Raw genomic sequence first — 18,945 nt, 5'->3', positions numbered from 1 at the left:
CCTCACCCAAACTTTGCATGTCTAGTGAGATGTGTTTTAGTTAGAGGTCTAAGCTTCCAGCTTTTGGTCAATGGGGAGAAAAGGACTCCTCTGGAGCAGTAGTCACCATATGCCAAAATAGGTATAAAAGACAGTGTGTATAAGGAGAACCTTGTCAGTAGCTTGGACTTGAACCTCTGACTTGTAGCTCAGATGGAGTTCCCTGTGTGACTCTAATCTAGGATGCCCATCTCTTTGCCCTCCCCAGTCTTTGGGGGAGGATGACTAAGAGTATCTCAGAGTGTGCTTCAGAGTATCTCTTGTCATTAATGTCACATCCACAAACTTGGGGCATGTAAATTAGCTAATAAACACCTCCTTGTCTTAATTTCTGTTTTTTCACAAGCTATCTCAAACACATTATCAAGCCCACTCTACTCCTACCCTGTGTCCCATTACAAAAAAGGGCAAAGAAATGCTAGTGAAACTCACAGACCATGTCACTGGGCAGGTAGGCACAAATCTTGATCATTTTGCTGTACAGAGAGTTCTTCCAGTACTTAATTAGGAGTGGACCTGAACTAGAAACCAAAAGCAAAGCAGCCCATGGCTTTGGTGGAGCTTAGACTCACATCAGCTTTGCTTCATTACATGGATTTTTTTTTTGTACTTAAATCCCATCAGATGATAGAAATTCTGCCCTGGCTTACTTAACTTTATGTGAAAGTCAGATGAATTAAGTGTCAGATAAACCCTGCTAAGTAGTGCATGACCTGAGTCCACCTGTTACAAGTTTTGTCAAGATCTATTTTATAGGAAGGCACTGATGGCTGAAGAATATTTGACTAGCTATTTGAAAACCTTGAATAAATGAGATTAGACAGAAGTACATGTTGCCTGTGTACTACAGTTGCAGAGGTAAGAACAGATAAAAATTTATGGAGATGTGACATTTGGCTTCATTCAGTTGCCTGGTCTCAGAAAGTCTGGCATCTTTTCAGAGCTTCCAGTGATGAAGAGATGATTAATACCAAAACTAAACCCATTAACAGCTAGCTGGTTCAGCCTCTATTTTAGTTACTTGACCTCTACTATACAAAGCTTTGCCTGGAATTAGCCTTGGACAACAACTGTTCTGCATAAAAACATCAGACATTTTGTAAGGACAGAGTCGGAGAGTTTCTGTTTGTCATAGCCATGACACTGGCAGGATAAATAGAAGGAATAAATTGCAATACAGGCCAGGAATGTCATAATCCTAGCCAGGCTGCAGAGAGACTCGTGGGAAGTGCACATTTAAAACATCAAGTCCTTGTGTTGATTACCAGCAGTGCCACGTAGCCAGCTCAACAAATAGTGCCACTTTGCAATTGCTGAAGCTGTTGTTTTTTCCTAAAAGGCATTCTGCATTTTGGAGGGTACTGCTTTTTCTGGTGTACATAAAATAAAAGCAGATACATGATTAAATGAAAGCTGTTGTATTTCTCTGGGCCAGGACGTGGAAGAAACACTCCAGTCATCAAGGGAATTAAAATACCAAAATACCACTGCTCACAGAAGATAATGCTCTGCTGATTTTGGGGGGATTTTTTTGTCTGTGGCAGCTTCTCAAGAGCCTTTCCTAATGCATGGGTTGCAGTGAGCAGAGCACATGGGCCAAGTATCCAGAAGCTGGACCCAAAAGCAATGTGGTTGAGCTCTTCAATCACAAGAGCAGCTAAGGCTCACCAGCTATATTTAGGAGTCTAAGTAAGTAGGCAAACCTGTTAAGAGCCCAAGCTATTGCAGATTATTTGTAGATGTGGCACTTAAGGGACATGGTTTTGTGATGGACTTGGCAGTGCTGGAGTTGGACTAGATGGTAAATGTTTGGCTCAATGACTGTGTTACAGACAACTCAGACTGTGTTAACTTGAGCAAGTGGATCTGTACAATCTGGCAATGAACCTGCTGGTTCTGAGGAGCCCACTTCCACACATTCAGTGTTTCTGGGCTTTTGTTCTAGCCTGGTTGCAGGGAGGGACTGCCTGTTGGTGCCCAGGCACACTAGGGGTGCTCCCAAAACACACTATCCTCTGAAAGAAGTTCACTTTGTGTGCTTGGAGCTAGGTGAGGCACAGGCCATCCCACAGCATGTGGGGATGATCAGATTTGCTTCAGAAGTGACTCCTGATCCGAGACAGAACACCAGCTGTCCCTGCAGTGCTTATCCCAAAGCTCAGTTCTGTCACTGTATATGAAGGCTGTGTTTGCATCACTTCGCAATACAAACACCAGCATGAAGCAAGACTTCTCAAATCAAACCAGTATTTTTTTCAAGTCCACAAAACTGTGGAAAGAAGAGGCTAACTGCTCTGCATATGTGGCAAGGGCTGTTCAGTGCCAGCAACCACAGCTCCCATGGTTGCCATTAGTATGAGAGGAGAAGATTTCCATGTTACTTCAAAGATTTTTGAAGCTTCAGTATGGCTCACCAGCTATATTTAGAAGTCTAAATGAGTGGTCAAAGCTATTAAGAACTACAGATTATGCTGTCTAAATATGGACTTAAGCCTCAGTCTGTGAGGAGGTGTAAATAAACACCCCCTCTACATTTGCAGAACCTCAGTGGAGTCGTCAAGAGGCCGAGGGATGCCCCCATCAGGCCAACTTTCAAGAACAGGAGTAGGAATGAGCCTTCTCTGAAAATATCAGGCAGGAACAGATTTCTGAGTGAGACATATGGATGGAAAAGACTGGCTTTTCTAGCATATGTTTTTTTATTCTGTGAAAGGGTATTTTTTATTTATTGTGAGAGGATAGGATATTAACAGATGCCCCTCAATACCAATTTCCATAAAATCAGACACAGTTAAATTAAAAGGCCTTTGGATTCCTTTAGCACTGTATTATTCCAAGAGAAGGTCCTTTTGATGTGCAATACTGCTGAACTTAGCCACAAGGCATCCATCTCGAAGGGCACAGACTTGTGCTAATTGCAATGGTAAACGTTAATCAGAAAATATGCCTGTTTAATTACTTACTGTGATTAACACTGCAGGAAACCTCTAGAGGATGCATTCAAAAATATCCTCCTTATCCAAAATCAGTAATACATAAATGCCCACCAAACAGTGAAATAAGAGCCTTTGTACAGCTGGAGCACTGAGGGATGAAATGCACATTTGTTACAGCCTCAGAGAAAGAGAGAGTGTGTATGCAATATGCCTACACCAAGAGATTGTTTTCTTCACAAAGCATTAGCAGTGATCGTGCTCTCCCTGGGACACAGGCAGTGACCAAGGGTTTTGGACACTGGCACTGCATTCTCACATACCTGCAAACTGAAATCTGTTTCTGCAAAAAAGATGGGAGGCTATGGGATAACAAATCCCCCAACCCAACCAACTCAAATCATTACAAGCCATGGAAGAAGTAACAGAGACGTACAAAAGGTTATGGAGGATATGACACTAGATTGGTAGCCCAGATGCTGCTGAAGAAACCTACTCAAAGAAAGAAGATTCTGTTGCTATCTCAGACTCTCTGTTGGGACTTGGCATCAAGAAGAGCATTGGAAGAAGGAAAAAAACTGTGTGTGAGGAAATCCATGTCATCACACGCTCTCTGCTTCCCCTTTAGACTTTATGAGGAGGGCTCTCCCTCACCTTGTGCCAAATGTATACCCCTGGAGGGGGAGAAAAGGGAGCAGACAGGGGACTTCATACAAGACACCATCTTTCATCAGGTACTGCTATTGCTTCAAGCACCAGAAGGAAATTCAGGAAACTCCTTATCCCAAAGTATCAGCTACTTTTGTTTTCCTTCTAGTTGTCCTTCTTCAGCTGGTTCAGGGACATGCTGTCCCCCAGCAGGGAGGTGTGGGACACCCTCTCTCCACTCACACCCATCAGCCCCACATGCTGACAGAGAGGTTTCCAGCTCACCCAGGAGGGAAGGGGAGGCTGTGGCCATGATCAGGGATGTGCCTGAGGACTGGGCCTGGGTCCACCCACTGCCACACACTCCTGAAATGTGCAGCCTGGGAGAAGCCTGGAAGCGAGGCAGGGAGGGCAACTACTCCCACTCTTGGCTGTGGGCAGTAATTCTGATTGGTTGTATAAAACCCACCAAAACTTCATTTCCATGAGAAATCCAAGAGCTAAGCAGTGCATTTCCTTTGTACCTGTAAGAACAGCTAAAGCTCTAGACTTACCACAGACACCCTGCATGCAGAGTCCCCCAGCTCCACGTGGTAGAGCCTTGCTGCAGCAAGGCCAGCCCTCTCCCACAGGGCTGGCCAGCCCCAAAAGGCAGCCCCATGCCAGCCACTGCCCTGCTAGGGCAGACCCAAGGCCCCTGGCAGTCCAGCAGGCTCTGAACTGTCTACACAAACTATCATATGAATGTGCCTCACATGGAGTATCAGTGGAATAAGAGGAGATGGAGAAAACAAAGATTGTAACAGACCTAAGAGCAGTGGGAGCATTGTGACCAAACCAAGAAGGCAGCTGCAGTCTGTAGGATGAGTTTTGCATCTTTGCCCAGTTTATGTGTGTGGTCTAGAGACTATCAGGCTAATGGTGTGTTTCTCATCTGCTTTAAAGCCCATTTCCTCCCTGCTGGTACCTAGTTAAAGGCATGGCAAGGCAGTTACAATAAATAAGAACCGTGCAAGCGCGTGCTGCACACCATAAATCGCTGCTTGTTCTCCAGCTGACTTAAAAGCTGGACTAAGGAAAATCTCAACCTACATGTGCAAGACTCTTTTAGAGTCTTCTTGTTTCATCTGCTAATAATACTGCAATTATTAAACTCCCATCCAAAGTTCTGTGTACTTTAAAGCATTTCTGTAAAGTTTTTTCTCACTTTTCCCATGTCACTTCAGTTGATTTCTCTGACTTATTTCACTCTGACCCCAGCTGTTTTCCATTCACTTTTTGTAAGGGAAAAGAGATTTTTTTTTCTTCTGGATGAAAATAAAAAAGCAGAAATTTAGCAGTTGGGATTTGCCTTTACTCTCAGACGTCTATAGACCTTAATTAATATCTAACAATCTCTAACAAAAAACTCATCTCCCAGTTATATTGTGCTCCTACCTTTGTACCTTTGCAATATTTCTGATCAAAATATCTTTCACATTTGTGGCTGCAGAATCCAACTTCACCACAAGGCTATAGAAATACTCTGCAAAACAGAGCTGGCAAGAAGGTCTCAGAAATGGAGCAAGCAATGTCTACCCTTTGGTGCTTTTCAGGGATTGTTCCCATAAGGATTTTTCTAAAACATTTGCTTACCTCTTCTGTGATATCAATCTTCAGAACTGCTGTGGTGCTGAAGGAGGGGGAGCCTCGATCTTTGGCCTGGACCACCAATGACCATATGCAGTCTTTATTGTTTGTGATGTTGTGGATGATGTCCAGAGATCGGATATAGGATTTCAGCTTGATCTCCCCAGTGCTTTGGTCTATGTCAAACACATTGGCCGGGTCTGCTTGCATGATGGAATAATCCACAATGTTGTTGGGTTCTTCTGCATCTTGGTCTATAGCCTGGTAGGGGAAGTGTGAAAAACAAAGGTGTTATTGTTTTTATCTTTGCCTGAGGACAAACACCTTCTGGGCATTCACTTCTGATAGTATCTGTGCCATGACTGGGCTGCTTTCATTTCATCTTGGAAGCTAGGCTACATTTTCTAGTAAAAAACAGCAGGACTAGGCTCCTTTCTTTACAAATTACTTCTATTTGAGATGAAACAAAATCAGACGTAAAACTGAACTGTAACCTATCTATAGAATGCAAACGGTCCTCAGCTGGGAGCTTCTCACACAGTGTGGAGGACAAATGTGAAGTGATGAAGAACAATGGGATTAGCTCCATGTCATAAATTATAGCTGCCTTAATTTTTGTGCTGTGGTATTTATTCTACTAACATTAGGCGTTGTGCGATCAGGCCTCATGATATGCATTTAAATGTGTGTAACATAGGATGTTCTGCCTGGGAATTGTTTTTTGACCTACTGTTCTGCACTGGATTATTGGATACAGTTCTTCAAAACGAAGGGAACTACGTTGTGTGGTTGAACACAAAGGGGTGTCAGGAAGGTTATGTGTTCAAAACCCTGTACTTTCATTCACTTATCTTGTTTGGGCTTATTATGATCACTGTCTAATCCAGGACATCCCCCAGCTGATTGTTCAAATACTGTAATAGGACTTTATATTCTGCCTATAGAATTTATTTCTCCTTCTCAGCAGTCAGTAAATACTATAATTCTACACTTTAATCCATTTGTTACATCCAAGTGGATGTGCAAAATAAAGCTGCAAGAAAAGGCAACTTTCAGACATTCATCATGACCCCTGAGAGTAAACAGCAGAGCCAGGGCTTTTCCAAAGCACTCTGCTTTGTGCCATCTCTCACCTCTATCTTCACGGGTGACCCAATGATCATCGTCTTTTCCTGGATGTTTTCATTGAACTCTGGAGAGTGGTCATTGACATCTAGCACGGTGATAAACACTTCAGCCAAGCTGTATTTCCCATCTGTGTCCTCTGCTTTCACATAGAAATTATACTTGGAGTTCACTTCAGCATCTAGCACAGCCCAGGGCTGGGTGTAAATGATACCTGTTGATGGGTGGATTAGGAACCTGGAAAAGAAGCAAGAGGAGACTTTTGGTCACTTAATGTGTGTTTAGATCCCAGCTTTGCTCCAGGCTGTAAAGACTGAAATGCTGTGCCCAGACACTGGTACTCTTCAGCTAATTCGTCTCCGGGTGATGTTTCCAAATCTTTGACTCTACCTGTTTTTTGTGTAGCTCCTTTAGGCTTGAAAACCAGAGAACTATCAGTGTCTCATAGTTTTCTCTCTTGTGCCATTTTAGCTGCATTTTCCATTAAAAGTCTTTGTCCTCAGTAAATGCTCAGTGTGATGGCCTTCTCCCACAGTGATTTTCTTACATTAAGAGGAAAAACATTAAACCTAATTTTACTCTTTTTTTCCCCAGTTTAAAAGTACAGTGTAAAAGATTATGTCCTGCATAAATTAAGATTGATTTATGTCACCTAAATGTCTAAAGGAAGTGTGATGTATATCATATTCAAGCGCTTCACTTCTCAGAATGGGTAGGAAAAAAATCTGCTCTTAAATCTCCTAAAATACAGGGCAAATTATCCTCTCCAAAAATAATAATTTTTTCATAGACTGACTCTGGAATGGAGTGGGTGTTCAGATTTATCTGTTGCAAGTTCAGTTTTACACATTTGCAATTACAGAGACACTGTCAAAAGTGTCAGTCCAAAGTTTGGATTTATAGAGAAGATACCAACACTGTCTTTTTAAAATGGACTGCCACTGTAGGCTCCAAGCAGTAGTGCTTTTAACAGATGAAAGCTTTTATATTTCCTTTGATCAGTGTACAGGGTAGCAAAATATTTTCTGTATTCCAACTGTGAATACAATTGAGAGTGATTACAAAAGGGGCATTTAGCAATGCAGAATCTTCAACTGTTCTTATAACCCTGTTAAATACAGATACAAGTTTTGATGAAATCCAAGATCTGGAGGTGGGAATAGCTGTGTAGGAGACAGTGCCTGTGCTGCCTCCTCATCTCCCAGCCCAGCCCTTACCACACAGACAGCACTCTCATCATTCCCATTTTAGTGGAAGAACAGAAGTGCACCCACTGGCAGCTTAGATTACCAAAGTAGGATTACCATCAGATTGCTTTCATCTTCAACAGTTAACACTATTTCTCCTACTCCAGTAAAACTCATCTTTCTGCCCACGCAACTGCACACCCACTGATGTGATATCCAAGACAGAAACATCGTGCCTCTAGTTGAAATTCTCCTATCTGCATCAAACTGTGTGTTCAGCACATCCAGAGGTGCCAGGGCTAGAAAATCAATCCAGCCTTGCAGAGCGATGCCATTCTGGCAGGAGGAAAACCAACAAAAATACTTAAGAAGGAAAAGAAAAGCTCACATCATAATTTCTTCATTCAACAGCATAAGAACAGTGAATCTGAGCAGCCCCATAATGCCAATCAGAATAAAGTTGTGCTTACATTTTTTCCCCCTAAATCCTTTGTCAACAACTTTCTCAAGCTTCTTTCCACCAGCTGCTACATTCTAAACCTAGGAGGTCTGCCTGCATGACATGACCTTTTCTTGCTTCTCTCTGTGCAGTTAGCAGCTAGCTTAAAGACTTAGTGAAGAGCTCAAAATAATCCATCGTAGAAATACTCCCAAAATGTGTATCCTTCTGGCTACAGAAGAGGTTCACCCTTAACATCTTGGATTTTGGACTTTGATTTCGCCTCCTAAACAGCTTTCACCTTAACAAGAAGAGTTCACCTTTAGCTCCAGGTGGATAATGTACAGAGGAAAAAAGATTCCTGAGGCGAGTATCTGAAAATCTCATTCATTTCCAGCATTTTGCCCTGCAGAATGCAGGCTCCAGCAGGAATATCTGTGACAGCCATGTCACTGATCCCAGCCGTGTCTGGGAGCTAGGATGGACATGGTGTGAAGGAGCCAGTGTTTCAAGATGTTCTACCCCCAGCACTGTCCCCAAAGACAGGGAGAGGGAGGGAGGCGTTATTACCAAACCAAGTAAGCATCAGGTTCCCTTTTTCCTCATGCAGGACTATTATGTTTAAATGTATGAAAGGCTTTTAACACCCAATGCAGCTGACCTCCAAAGCTGAAGTGTATATCCTTGAATATCTTGTCTTCCCTGATTTATCTTGACAAGAGCTATTTGTAAAGCTATATGGAAAGGGGAGGGGAAAAACCCTTCTAGAGATTCATTTTCAGTAGAATTGACTTTTCACAACTAGACCAAAATCTCTCTTTCTCTTACAAGTGTTTTTCAAATGGTGATTGAACAAATCCTGTGTATTGATACTTTAGCTGCTCTGTATCTCTCTGGGGGTTTGTGGGTAGAATTCCTTGAGTTCATGAAGTCGATGTTTAATGATCAGAGTAGCTTCACAGTAGTAGTTCACAGAACTCAAAAATAACATGGCATAAATGTCCTTGGAAATGAGCAGACCAAGAATTAGTCTGCTAGCTTTCTTTTAAAATTATTTCAGAACTCTGCTTAGAGGTTATGTAGTTTTATTTATTTACTTGTTACTTACAGATCTGCTCCTGTTCCATAGATAGAGTACTTGATTTCTCCCCAAAGCCCTGAATCTGGATCAGTAGCCTTAAGAAAAAAAAAAGAGAAGGTTTTACTTTACTAAAATGGAAAAAGAACTGTTTCATTCTTCTTTTAACAACAGGCCCAAATACTTTTCACTCTCTTTGCCATCACATTTTTAGTGGGAAACCGCATGAGGAAATATGCACCTAGGAAGTGCACAACAGAAAACATCCTGCCAGCCCCAGGAACTGTCCCTGGTGCCCGGGGGCTGTGGCACAGTGAGTGACGCTAGGTGGCCCCATGCATCCACAGTTACCTCATCCTCCTCTGATAGAGATGGAGATAATCTCAATGACATGAACACACTGCCAGCTCTCAGACCTTCCTAATTATCAGTTAAACATTAATGAATATTCCCTGGACAAAGCTATTTACTTTATATATTGTATTTTTAAGCTTCTGCTTGTTTAATTGAGTCAATTTATAGTAATGAATAACAAATGTTTCAATCCATACATTGTATTTCAGCTTTCTTTATTTTTTAATCACTCTTGTGCCTGTGTGACTTTTAATAATGCAGATACTGTTACCAGATGATATCTTAGCTTCATACTCTTGTTGGCTTCCTTTCTTAGCTCAGGCTTAGGAAAGCTATTGATTTGGTAGCAGCTATTTCCATAAGCTCCTGCTCCTCTGATAGCACTGAGGAGGTGTTATAGCATTGTATCTGGCCATCAAAAATCATGGTGGTGCTGGCTCATTCATTCATCTTCCTGTTTAAATATTTGAGAACTGGAACAATGTCTTTGATTCCTGCATGATTAACATAACACACCTGCAGCCCTACTGGTAGCTGTAGTTTTGTTCTTTGGCATGAGCTTGTCAGATTCTGTCACCCCACGATTTTGACTGCAGCCTAGTTTGGTACTGTCTAACTTCACTTAAAACATCTGCATACCTGGGACTTCTTCCAGAATTGCCATTCTGAGTACTTGAAACATCTTAGTTTTTCACATATAGTTGTGAATCTGGGTCAAGTACTGAGTTGACAGCACATGACTAAATTTTACATGGGCTTCTTCAGCTACACTTTCCTGTGCACTTTAGCTCAGAAGTTTTATTGCTTCTGCAAACATTTTTTAAATCTCTTATTTTTTTTGCTGCCCACATCCTAGAGTGTTTTTATTTCTCTTACCTCAAAGATAGTTATGTTTAAGAGTTTCTAATATATTTCCTTAGTTTCATGCAATAACCTTTTCTCTGTTATTTATGTTTCAGTTCTTTGTTTCTTCCACTGCTAAAATTTGCCTTCAGCACTTTATTATTCTGATTATTTGTCTTTCTTGCTTGTTGCCAGCTTGTACTGGAGACCTCTGGCAACCTGCCTCCACTATCCCTACCTGTGTGGCCTCTGCAAGGTGACTTGCATCCCCCACCAAGGCCCAGGTGGCCAGGAGATTTCTTGGCTTTGTGACATGAGGGCTGTTTCCAGTCTCAGTAGTTTCATTAGAGAGAGGCAGCTGGAAATGCTCCTCCAGCACTCAAGGCCCGTGTAATACCCTGACTTTCTTTGTATGAAAATGCAAGATACTGGAAAATCTATAAGCATATTTTTCCCACCGTGAGAAGATACATACATAGGGATCTTTTTTTCCCAGTCCTAAGCACTTTAATTTTATATTCTTGCCCTCATTAACTGTTTAATTATTCCTTTAGCAGCCAGGTTCCTCCCAAGAGGAGGAGACTAATACCTACTAAGCAGCCATCATGTTTCTTTTTACTCATACTTAAGCAAACAAATCCAGTAAATCCAATTCCACTTAGCCATAACTGAATCTTCCCACTGGACACTGATTTGGCTGAGGCTTTCTTAATACTCCGAGGCCATGTGATTTGTCTTAAAAGCAGATGGCCCTTGTTGTTCTCAATAATATTTGTCTGAAACTTTACTTTTTCCCAAAGTGGCTTTTTTGGGTTGATTCTAGAAAGGAATTGGAGTTTGGTCCAGAAGTCAAATGTTGAGTAAGATCTGCTATTTGCCCTGTCCGCTGTTTTTAAGGTACTTGAACTGTTTCCACAGACACCCAGAAAAGAGAACATTTCTTAAGAGATAAATGAAACTTACTGTAACAGCAACTACATTGGAGCCCCCTGGGGAGTTCTCAGGGATCCTGGCAATGTAGTAGTCAGAGGAGAACTTGGGCACATTGTCATTGGTGTCCAGCAAGCGAATCACCACGTCAGCCGTCGAGCTGAATTTCTCCGGTGTGTTCACCTCTATTGCAAGAAGCTAAGAAGAGAAAAACCAGACATCACTACAAAGCAGCTATTAGTTCTCTTAAAGGAACTTCCTCTACACCCATGGCACAATGGCACCCATGGCACAATAGTCTGGTTGGACCAGACAGCTCAGAACTAGGGAGATGATGAGCCAGGTCAGCATGTGTCCTCGGCTTGTTTTTGTGTACTTGCTTGAGATGGGCAGTCAAGAGGCCTTCAAACCCGTGTATTCATACTAGACTTCATGTGACAGATGTGACTGGTCATAACTAACCAACACACATCCAAAAACCATAACAGAAGCCAACAAACAATCATCCCATTCAGCTCCTAGAACTTGGGGAAACATAAGCACTGATTTATTTTGAATAACTACATAAACTTAATTGTGATCTTTTGTAGAGAAAGTTCTTCCTCAAGAAAGAAGTCAGGAACAATAAAGTGCACCAAACAGGGTAAAAAGATGAGGGAACCAGTTGTTTTGAAGCAGCATTTTTCCCACCCCAAATGCTGGATTGTCAGGCATGTACAGCAGAATCCCATTTCCAAGAGATTCTGAGGACTTCTACTACTGACTTCATGGCACTTCTACCCTTGTTGCCTCATGCTGATTAGGACTTAATCAGATAAAATGAGGGCTTTTGAATTGCCTCACTGTCTCTGAGAAGAACAGAGCTCTTTGACATCACACATTTTTATAACTGCTCATCTGAAAGGACAGGCAATGGCATAGAGTAAACTGAGTATTTACTGTATCTATCTGCTCCTTACTGAGCAAAATCTACTGGATTTGGGGAGCATCAGTAGGATGCCTCAGCTGGTACAGCAGCAAGCTCAGGTTGTGTGTGGTGGTTCTGTTAGCCAGAAAGAGCAGTTTCAACAATGGGTACTGAGAGACACTGGGACCTTCACAGTGTCTGTAGCACACAGGATCAGCACTAAGCCATCAGTCTTGGGCTCTGTGGGGGCTGAGCCCTAATGGCTAACACCAAAAACAATGGTCTAATGTTTGGTTTTCATGCGTGGGCAGAGACATAGTTAACACAAGGCAGGAGGGCTCTAAGAAGACAGCACACCACTAATAGACTACTGAGCAGGACGTGAACTGAGATCTAAGAGGCTCAGCTGAGAAATCTGGCTGCAGGGGTTTTAATTACCAGAAGACGTGTCCCAGGAGCTCCCACAAAGAGAGGTGCCTTAGTGAGCTTTGGCAGGAGCAGCAGGGCTGCCCCAGCACCCCCTGCTCCCCTGGTGCTGCGGGAGCTCATCCTGGGTGTGCAGGGCCACAGGGCATGTGAGTGATGCTCCCCAGCAGGGACATCCGCGACTGCCTGGGGGACACACACTCCGGCCTCTGCTCTGCCAGATTTGGACAATTTGTATCACCTCAAGGTGAAAGCAGAGGGTGAGGAGCTGTTCAAGTAGACAGGGAAAAGGCTATCTCAGTGTCATCTCCTAGAGCTGTGTCTGCCGTGTGCACATTTATAATGCTTGGAAAAAAAAGAGAAGAAATGATCTCGAAGGATTGCTTGCAATTACTGCAGGACACTGCTGCTCCAAAAGGGGAGCCTGGTCACTCCATTGCTGTGCTAACTTTTGTGTTTGGGAGTCTCAGGTGGTGTTACAGCCAAGAAATTTTTGAAGGGACAGCCATGCAGACATCAGCAAAAACCTCCTCATGAGAAATCTCAGCTCCTAAAGCAGTACAGAGGTAAAACCTGAGTGCTGATTGTGCATATGGAGCCATTACTAAATTATAACATCTGCAGTTAAATCATCTCTGCTGCTGCAATCAGTCCATCTCAGTATACCTTGTGAAAGCTCAGTATTTTTACTTTGTTTTCCACACTGATTTTTTATTCCCTCTCCTTTAAGCAGCCATGGTCCTGCTATGTCAACATGCTGACAACATCTTCCTTCAGGGAAGAAATTTTGTCAGCTTACTTGCCTGCACTGTCTTATGCAGACCTGTATTGTTTGTTTCATGCAGAGAGAAAAAAAAAATAGTGTAAAACTATTGCTTCACGGGACTACATATCAACAATTCATACTTAGGTGCCAGAAGAGCAAACTGACATGCAGTCTTAAAAGTGGTAGGTAAATTTTTAAAATAGAATTTGATTTTGGCAGCTGATGATAATTTCAGCCTCACCTGGTCCCAGGCTGTAGATGTGAGTGTCTGGAAGCTCCTGCCAAGGCAGGATGTGCTCTAATCTGAAGGAGATGGAGGCAGGAGGTTTGCCCCCAAAGCATGGAAGCCCCCAACAAGGTGGGACAGCAATATCTGGCCCCTGTGGCAGAGGGACTGCAGAGATGTGTGGATTACCATAGCTGCAGTACTCTGGGAAACCCTTTTCAGCTCTTAGACAGTTGAAAATGAAGGAACTCCTGACTACCACCTACATTTAAGAGCCAGCACTAAATGGAAGATAGGTTTCTCTAGCAGCCTTTGCTTCAGAAAATATTTCAGTGTATCTTCTAGACAAATTAGCTTTAATTACTCTCTGGCATTTTACTCTTCAAAAATGAGCTAGAGGAGAGGGATCATTGCTTACAGAAAAAAACCAAAACCCTGAAGATAACCTCTCAAAGCTGTTGTGAGACACACATTAAATAGAAATATATTTCATCCAAAATTCTAACCAGAATGACTACACTGACAACTAAAACTGGGTAGGAAGGGATTTGAACTTTGCAGGAAAGTGAAGCCAGCAATGAGGTCTTTATAAAGTATTTGCTGCCATATATTGCTACCATATCATCCATCTGCACCTTCTCCCTTTGGAATCCAGAAAAAGGCTGCACTTTTTAAGCCAAGTCTTATAGTCTCCAGTGGAAATAATTTTGAAAAGTCTTTCTCCAGTAGAAAGAATTAAACAAAATAATAGCTGCTTAAGCTATAAAAATATATATCCTTTTTCCTGGTAATTAATTCTTTTGGTGTTCATGGCAATCACATTAACTACTTTGATTTCTATTGGCATTCATGAGGAGGCCATGTGTAACTCCTTTACTGGTCTTTTGGTAGTTTAACCTGAATAAATGTGTGCTTGTTATAATTAGTTTCAGTAGCACTTTATGGCCCTTTCAGAATCTTCCACTTTAATGCAGTAATGATGCCTCATATTTTTGTAGCATCTATAACCTGTAAAGCTCAAAATGGCTTAGCAACATTGCAAGAAGAGGCCTGACACATTGAAGTGAAGCTTGCTAAGGACACAGAGCAAACCACACAGCAAGGGGGAGAACAAAATTGTGGAATTTTGGCTTTTGGACTGTGCAAAAAATGCTCCTCTCTGTATGTTACGATACATATGTTAATGTTCAGCTAGATTGTTTTGGCAGTTTTTTAAAATGATTACAGGGATTGTCTATGCAGTTCTTTGCAATCAGAACTGAAACATCTACGCTCATGTCAGGCAGCTGACAGAAAACCAGACTACTTAGTTATCTTGTTGATGAGCCAAAGAATCCATCAGGGAAGGTAATAATGCAAGGTTCCAGCTTTTGGATGAAACTGGTTCTTGCAGAGCTGGTTTAGAGCATGGGTGAGCCTCAGGTCAGCCTGCAAATGGCTATATAGATAGATAGACTCTGACAAAGGCAGTGAGCAATTTTGGGGAATTATCTTCCAGTCAGCTGGGGTCTTCAGGCTGCCAACATCCAAAAGCATGATCATGAATCAAATTACTTAGCACTAAGTAGGTAAAGTTCTTGCTGCAGAGAAATTAGGATTTCATCCTCTGAATGTATCATTGTGAGTGCAGAAATAGCACCCTGAGGGTTCAGTCTAGAATGATTCAGAGCCACCAACATGTACAGTTTCCAGAGAGACACAAAAAAATCAACATTTTGCACTGACTGGACTAAATCAGTCCACAGATGCATCCATTAAACCTTGTGAAGGTGGTGAACCAGTGGCAGAAATGAGTTTCCCTTGCATGGACTATCATGTCTCTGATAATGCATCAGACAGCTCTGGGTGGATTAAGAAGCTAAATCACATCAGATACAAAAGCCATCCTACTCATACTGCATACACTGAAAGAGAGGACATGGAAAGCAGAAGTACCTTGAAGGTTAACACCTTGAAGCTTTCATAGTCAATGGCAGCAGAATTTTCCACTATTATTGTAACCTGAGCCTCATTCAGGACAGTCTGAGGAACCACTCGGAAGATGCCACCAGGTCCAACAAGACGGAGGTTGAATTTAGCATTGGCTCCCTGTTAATAAAAGCAGATATGACATTGATTGTTTTCAGTAATGTCATGTTTCTTACAGCCTAGATTGCTCTGTTTCTTCAAACTACATAAAATGAGAACAAGCCTTACTGCTAAGAGCCCTCTGCTCTCCATCCCCTGGGCAGGAGATCACTAAGAAGCTTAGTTGTATAATCCCTCCAGCCCTAGTCACAAGACAGACACAGCTTTTCTTAAAATAGATTGACAAGCTTGGTTATTCTTTCAGTCATAATGGAAAAACCCTGCAGCAGGCCTGGCTAAGAGAGGAGTCTTGTGGCAAGCAGCCTTGGGTTTCGTGCCACACACTGGAAGCTACACAGAGATGACACCACATGCATATTGGCAGGGAAATCCTGCCTCTTCCTGCTTCCTACCAAGGAAACACAACTGAACTGCTCCAGTAAGGACAACACAATGCTCACAAACCCAGTCTCACAGAATGGTTTGGGTTGGAAGGGACATTTAAGATCATTTCAACCCCCTTGCCACAGGCAGGGACACCTCCCACTAGACCAGGTTGCTCAGAGCCCCATCCAGCCTGGCCTTGTACACTTCCCATGTCCAATCTGTGTCCTAATAACTTACATGCTGTGTGAGTTGTTCTTCATGCATTCTGCATGATGAAGATGCAGAATCACAAAGGTAATTTTCAAAGAGATGTGGAGTATCATGTTTTTCACTGATTGGATTAAGCTAGCCCAGAGATGAAAACACCAAATCTTTTGGAAGTTGATGCACTTGTGGGGAGAGAGGAGCTCCACTTGTGCAGGACAAAATCTGACACACACTTGACAGCTCCAGGTGAAGTGAGAGAGCAAATCCCCTTACACAGATAAACGTTCTAGCCAGAGAGAACATGGGAAGCAGCAGTATCTGAAAGGTTATCATCACTTGTATGCAAGTTGGGAAGAGTGTGCCAGAGCCAGCTGGCCAGGCTAATTCTTTTAAACCAAACTGGAGCATGTAAGAGGAAAGATGAAAGGGGGATTCTCATATTTCTGCCTTACAGGGAAGATGTGAAAATGAGCTGAGCCTACCTCACCAAACTCTCTGGGTTCACCAGTTTCTCAGTGTCATGTTTACACTGACAAACAGCCAGATTCACTGCCTGCCTGGTGCCACATTCTGCCTGTAGCATAAATCTTGAGATTATTAATTTCTAATAATAACTTTCAAACAGGACAACTTTACTTTCAGTTGTATCCCCGGAGAGCTTGTTATGAGCAGTTCTTGAGCAGCCCTAGTTCATGCCAAGAGAAAAAGTATTCAGCAGTAGTCCCTTAAGGGAAACAGAATGACCTTGTATCCAAACTCAGTCTGTGTTTTTTGGTCACACAAACCCACTCCCCAACTACAGAGATGACAACAGGCTCTCTTTTGCTGGGTGGTAAATCCAACAAAGCCAGAGCTGCTGGGCTATGGAAAATAGTGCTGATGGGAAGAGTGGACAGTCTGACAGTACACAAAGTGTGTGGCACATGGGACCGTACATGACTAGAAGGGTGGCATGGGACAGGGACAGAACTGCTCCCTCCAACAGCTGAGTGATTTCTGCCACTGATGTCTACTGAACCCAGATCTGCTCAGAGCCAGCCATGCTGCTGCATGTCTCCAAGCAGACAGCCATGGGACACAGGAATGACTGAAGGAACAGCAGCACTCAGTCCTAAGCCACACTGAAGAGGTCTGGGAGAGAAATTTCTGTATAATTTTTTTGCAAGTAAGCATGACATTTCCATCAATCTGTAGGCCTAAACCAGACCTTAACCACAGCTTCCTCCTCCTCCTCACTTGGATCATCCACTCCCCAAAAGAAAGAGTCTCTAGCAGCTGTGACAGAGACAGAGACATGTTTAATTTTCTTCTCTATAGAATCATCTCGGATAGAAGGAAAAACACTGCGTTCTCTGCCTTAGAAGAAAAGCAACCCACCCCCCCATGAGTGATGCCTTACACTGTACTAGGAAGCTTCTTGAGAAATCTATACAGTGTATTTATCAGTGTTTTCTGCTTATTTTATAGCCTAACTTGCAGCCTGAATATTTTGTCAGCCTAGATATATATTTTGTCTCTAAAGAGATGGGTTTTGTTTCTCCCCTTCTGCAGCACCATCCCCCATGACAATAGCAGGATAGACATAGCACTGCTTTGAAAGCAGTCATTTATCTGCTCGCTTCAGAGCAGCAGGAGGGAGGGGGAAGAAGCCAGTGGGTTTGATAAAGTACAATACCATCAAACCAGCACAATACTGAGCACTGTTACAGAAGAGAGTTCTTTCCAATAGTAATACAATTCTCAGATGCATTAAGCTTTTTTCTTGTCACTACCTAACCAGAGGCTAACTCAGATGGATGTCATTCATACAGTTTTTAGCTTAGGGGTCCCTATAGCAACCACTGCCATAGTACCTACAGGCATCACAGGTCAGTTAGACAGCAGGCTGACATGGATGGAATCTTCTTTCCTTTTTCTTGATCTGGTAAGAGTTAGTTTGGCTTGGGCATAATTTTTAAGAGTACCTAAAAATATTCCAATGGGAATGATTAATCAAAGCATGCACTGCAGACCCTGACTGTAACATAAGGGCCAGAAGAAGATGCAGACAGTAATTGCACCTGAAGTTACTAAAGGGCTTGGAAACTCCAAGAAAATCTTCAAAGGGAGTATGTTCTCAGACAATACACTGGCAACAAATGAACACAACCAGCAGTCAGGGAAGTTCGCAAGGATTGTTCAACTTCAGTTGCCACAAGACCTGGCAAGGTTTAGGACCACCCTTCCCATTGGCCTAACAGTACATGAGAGACTGAGCTCCTGGATCTAGTCTCTCTGTGATACTGGACCCTACCACTACTTCATCTGTCCTAGGCTTTTAGGGAATGCAGGTGAAACAGTTGAATGTCTAAAATGACATTTCTCCATCCAAGAGCTCTTTCTAGTCTTTAAGAAAACAGGACAGGAAAACTGAAAGTCTGCATAGTTTCCATTTACCTGATCTGAATCATTGACTGTAATCTTCAGTCCCCGTACGATCTCACCCTCTGGGGGATGCTCGTACATGGTCAGCTCAAACCTGTTCTGGGGACCATTTTCTCCATAGAACGTTGGTGGATGGTTGTTGAGGTCCACCACCCGTATGGTCACCATGGCAAATGTGTGCTCAGAGATGTCACCTTCCTGACTGACTTCTGATGCCTGCAGCAGGCAAGAGGAAGAAAAGAATGATGAAGCATTTTTCTCCTTTTTCAGATTCAAGTGCAGGTATTATTCCACATGTACAAAGCACTCTAACTTGTAGGAAGATTCATA

At 42.6% G+C, this 18,945-nt stretch overlaps 1 protein-coding gene across 4 annotated transcripts in view; it reads right to left on the bottom strand.

Annotated features, from left to right (window-relative positions):
- The window catches only part of CDHR1 (cadherin related family member 1), a 73,254-nt gene that overhangs the window by 3,970 nt on the left and 50,339 nt on the right, over positions 1-18,945 (bottom strand). For all 4 annotated transcript variants that reach the window (XM_039719593.1, XM_039719594.1, XM_039719596.1 and 1 more), the window contains 6 exons: positions 18,628-18,831; positions 15,466-15,618; positions 11,239-11,403; positions 9,109-9,176; positions 6,383-6,611; positions 5,256-5,510 (listed from right to left, as the gene is read on the bottom strand). In XM_039719593.1, coding sequence (XP_039575527.1) covers positions 5,256-5,510; positions 6,383-6,611; positions 9,109-9,176; positions 11,239-11,403; positions 15,466-15,618; positions 18,628-18,831 — 1,074 coding nt within the window. The remainder of the gene's footprint in view (positions 1-5,255; positions 5,511-6,382; positions 6,612-9,108; positions 9,177-11,238; positions 11,404-15,465; positions 15,619-18,627; positions 18,832-18,945) is intronic.

Source organism: Passer montanus, unplaced genomic scaffold, assembly GCF_014805655.1.
Source record: "Passer montanus isolate IOZ18808 unplaced genomic scaffold, ASM1480565v1 scaffold42, whole genome shotgun sequence".
Lineage (NCBI taxonomy): Eukaryota > Metazoa > Chordata > Aves > Passeriformes > Passeridae > Passer > Passer montanus.
This window is presented reverse-complemented; position numbering and strand designations above follow the sequence as displayed.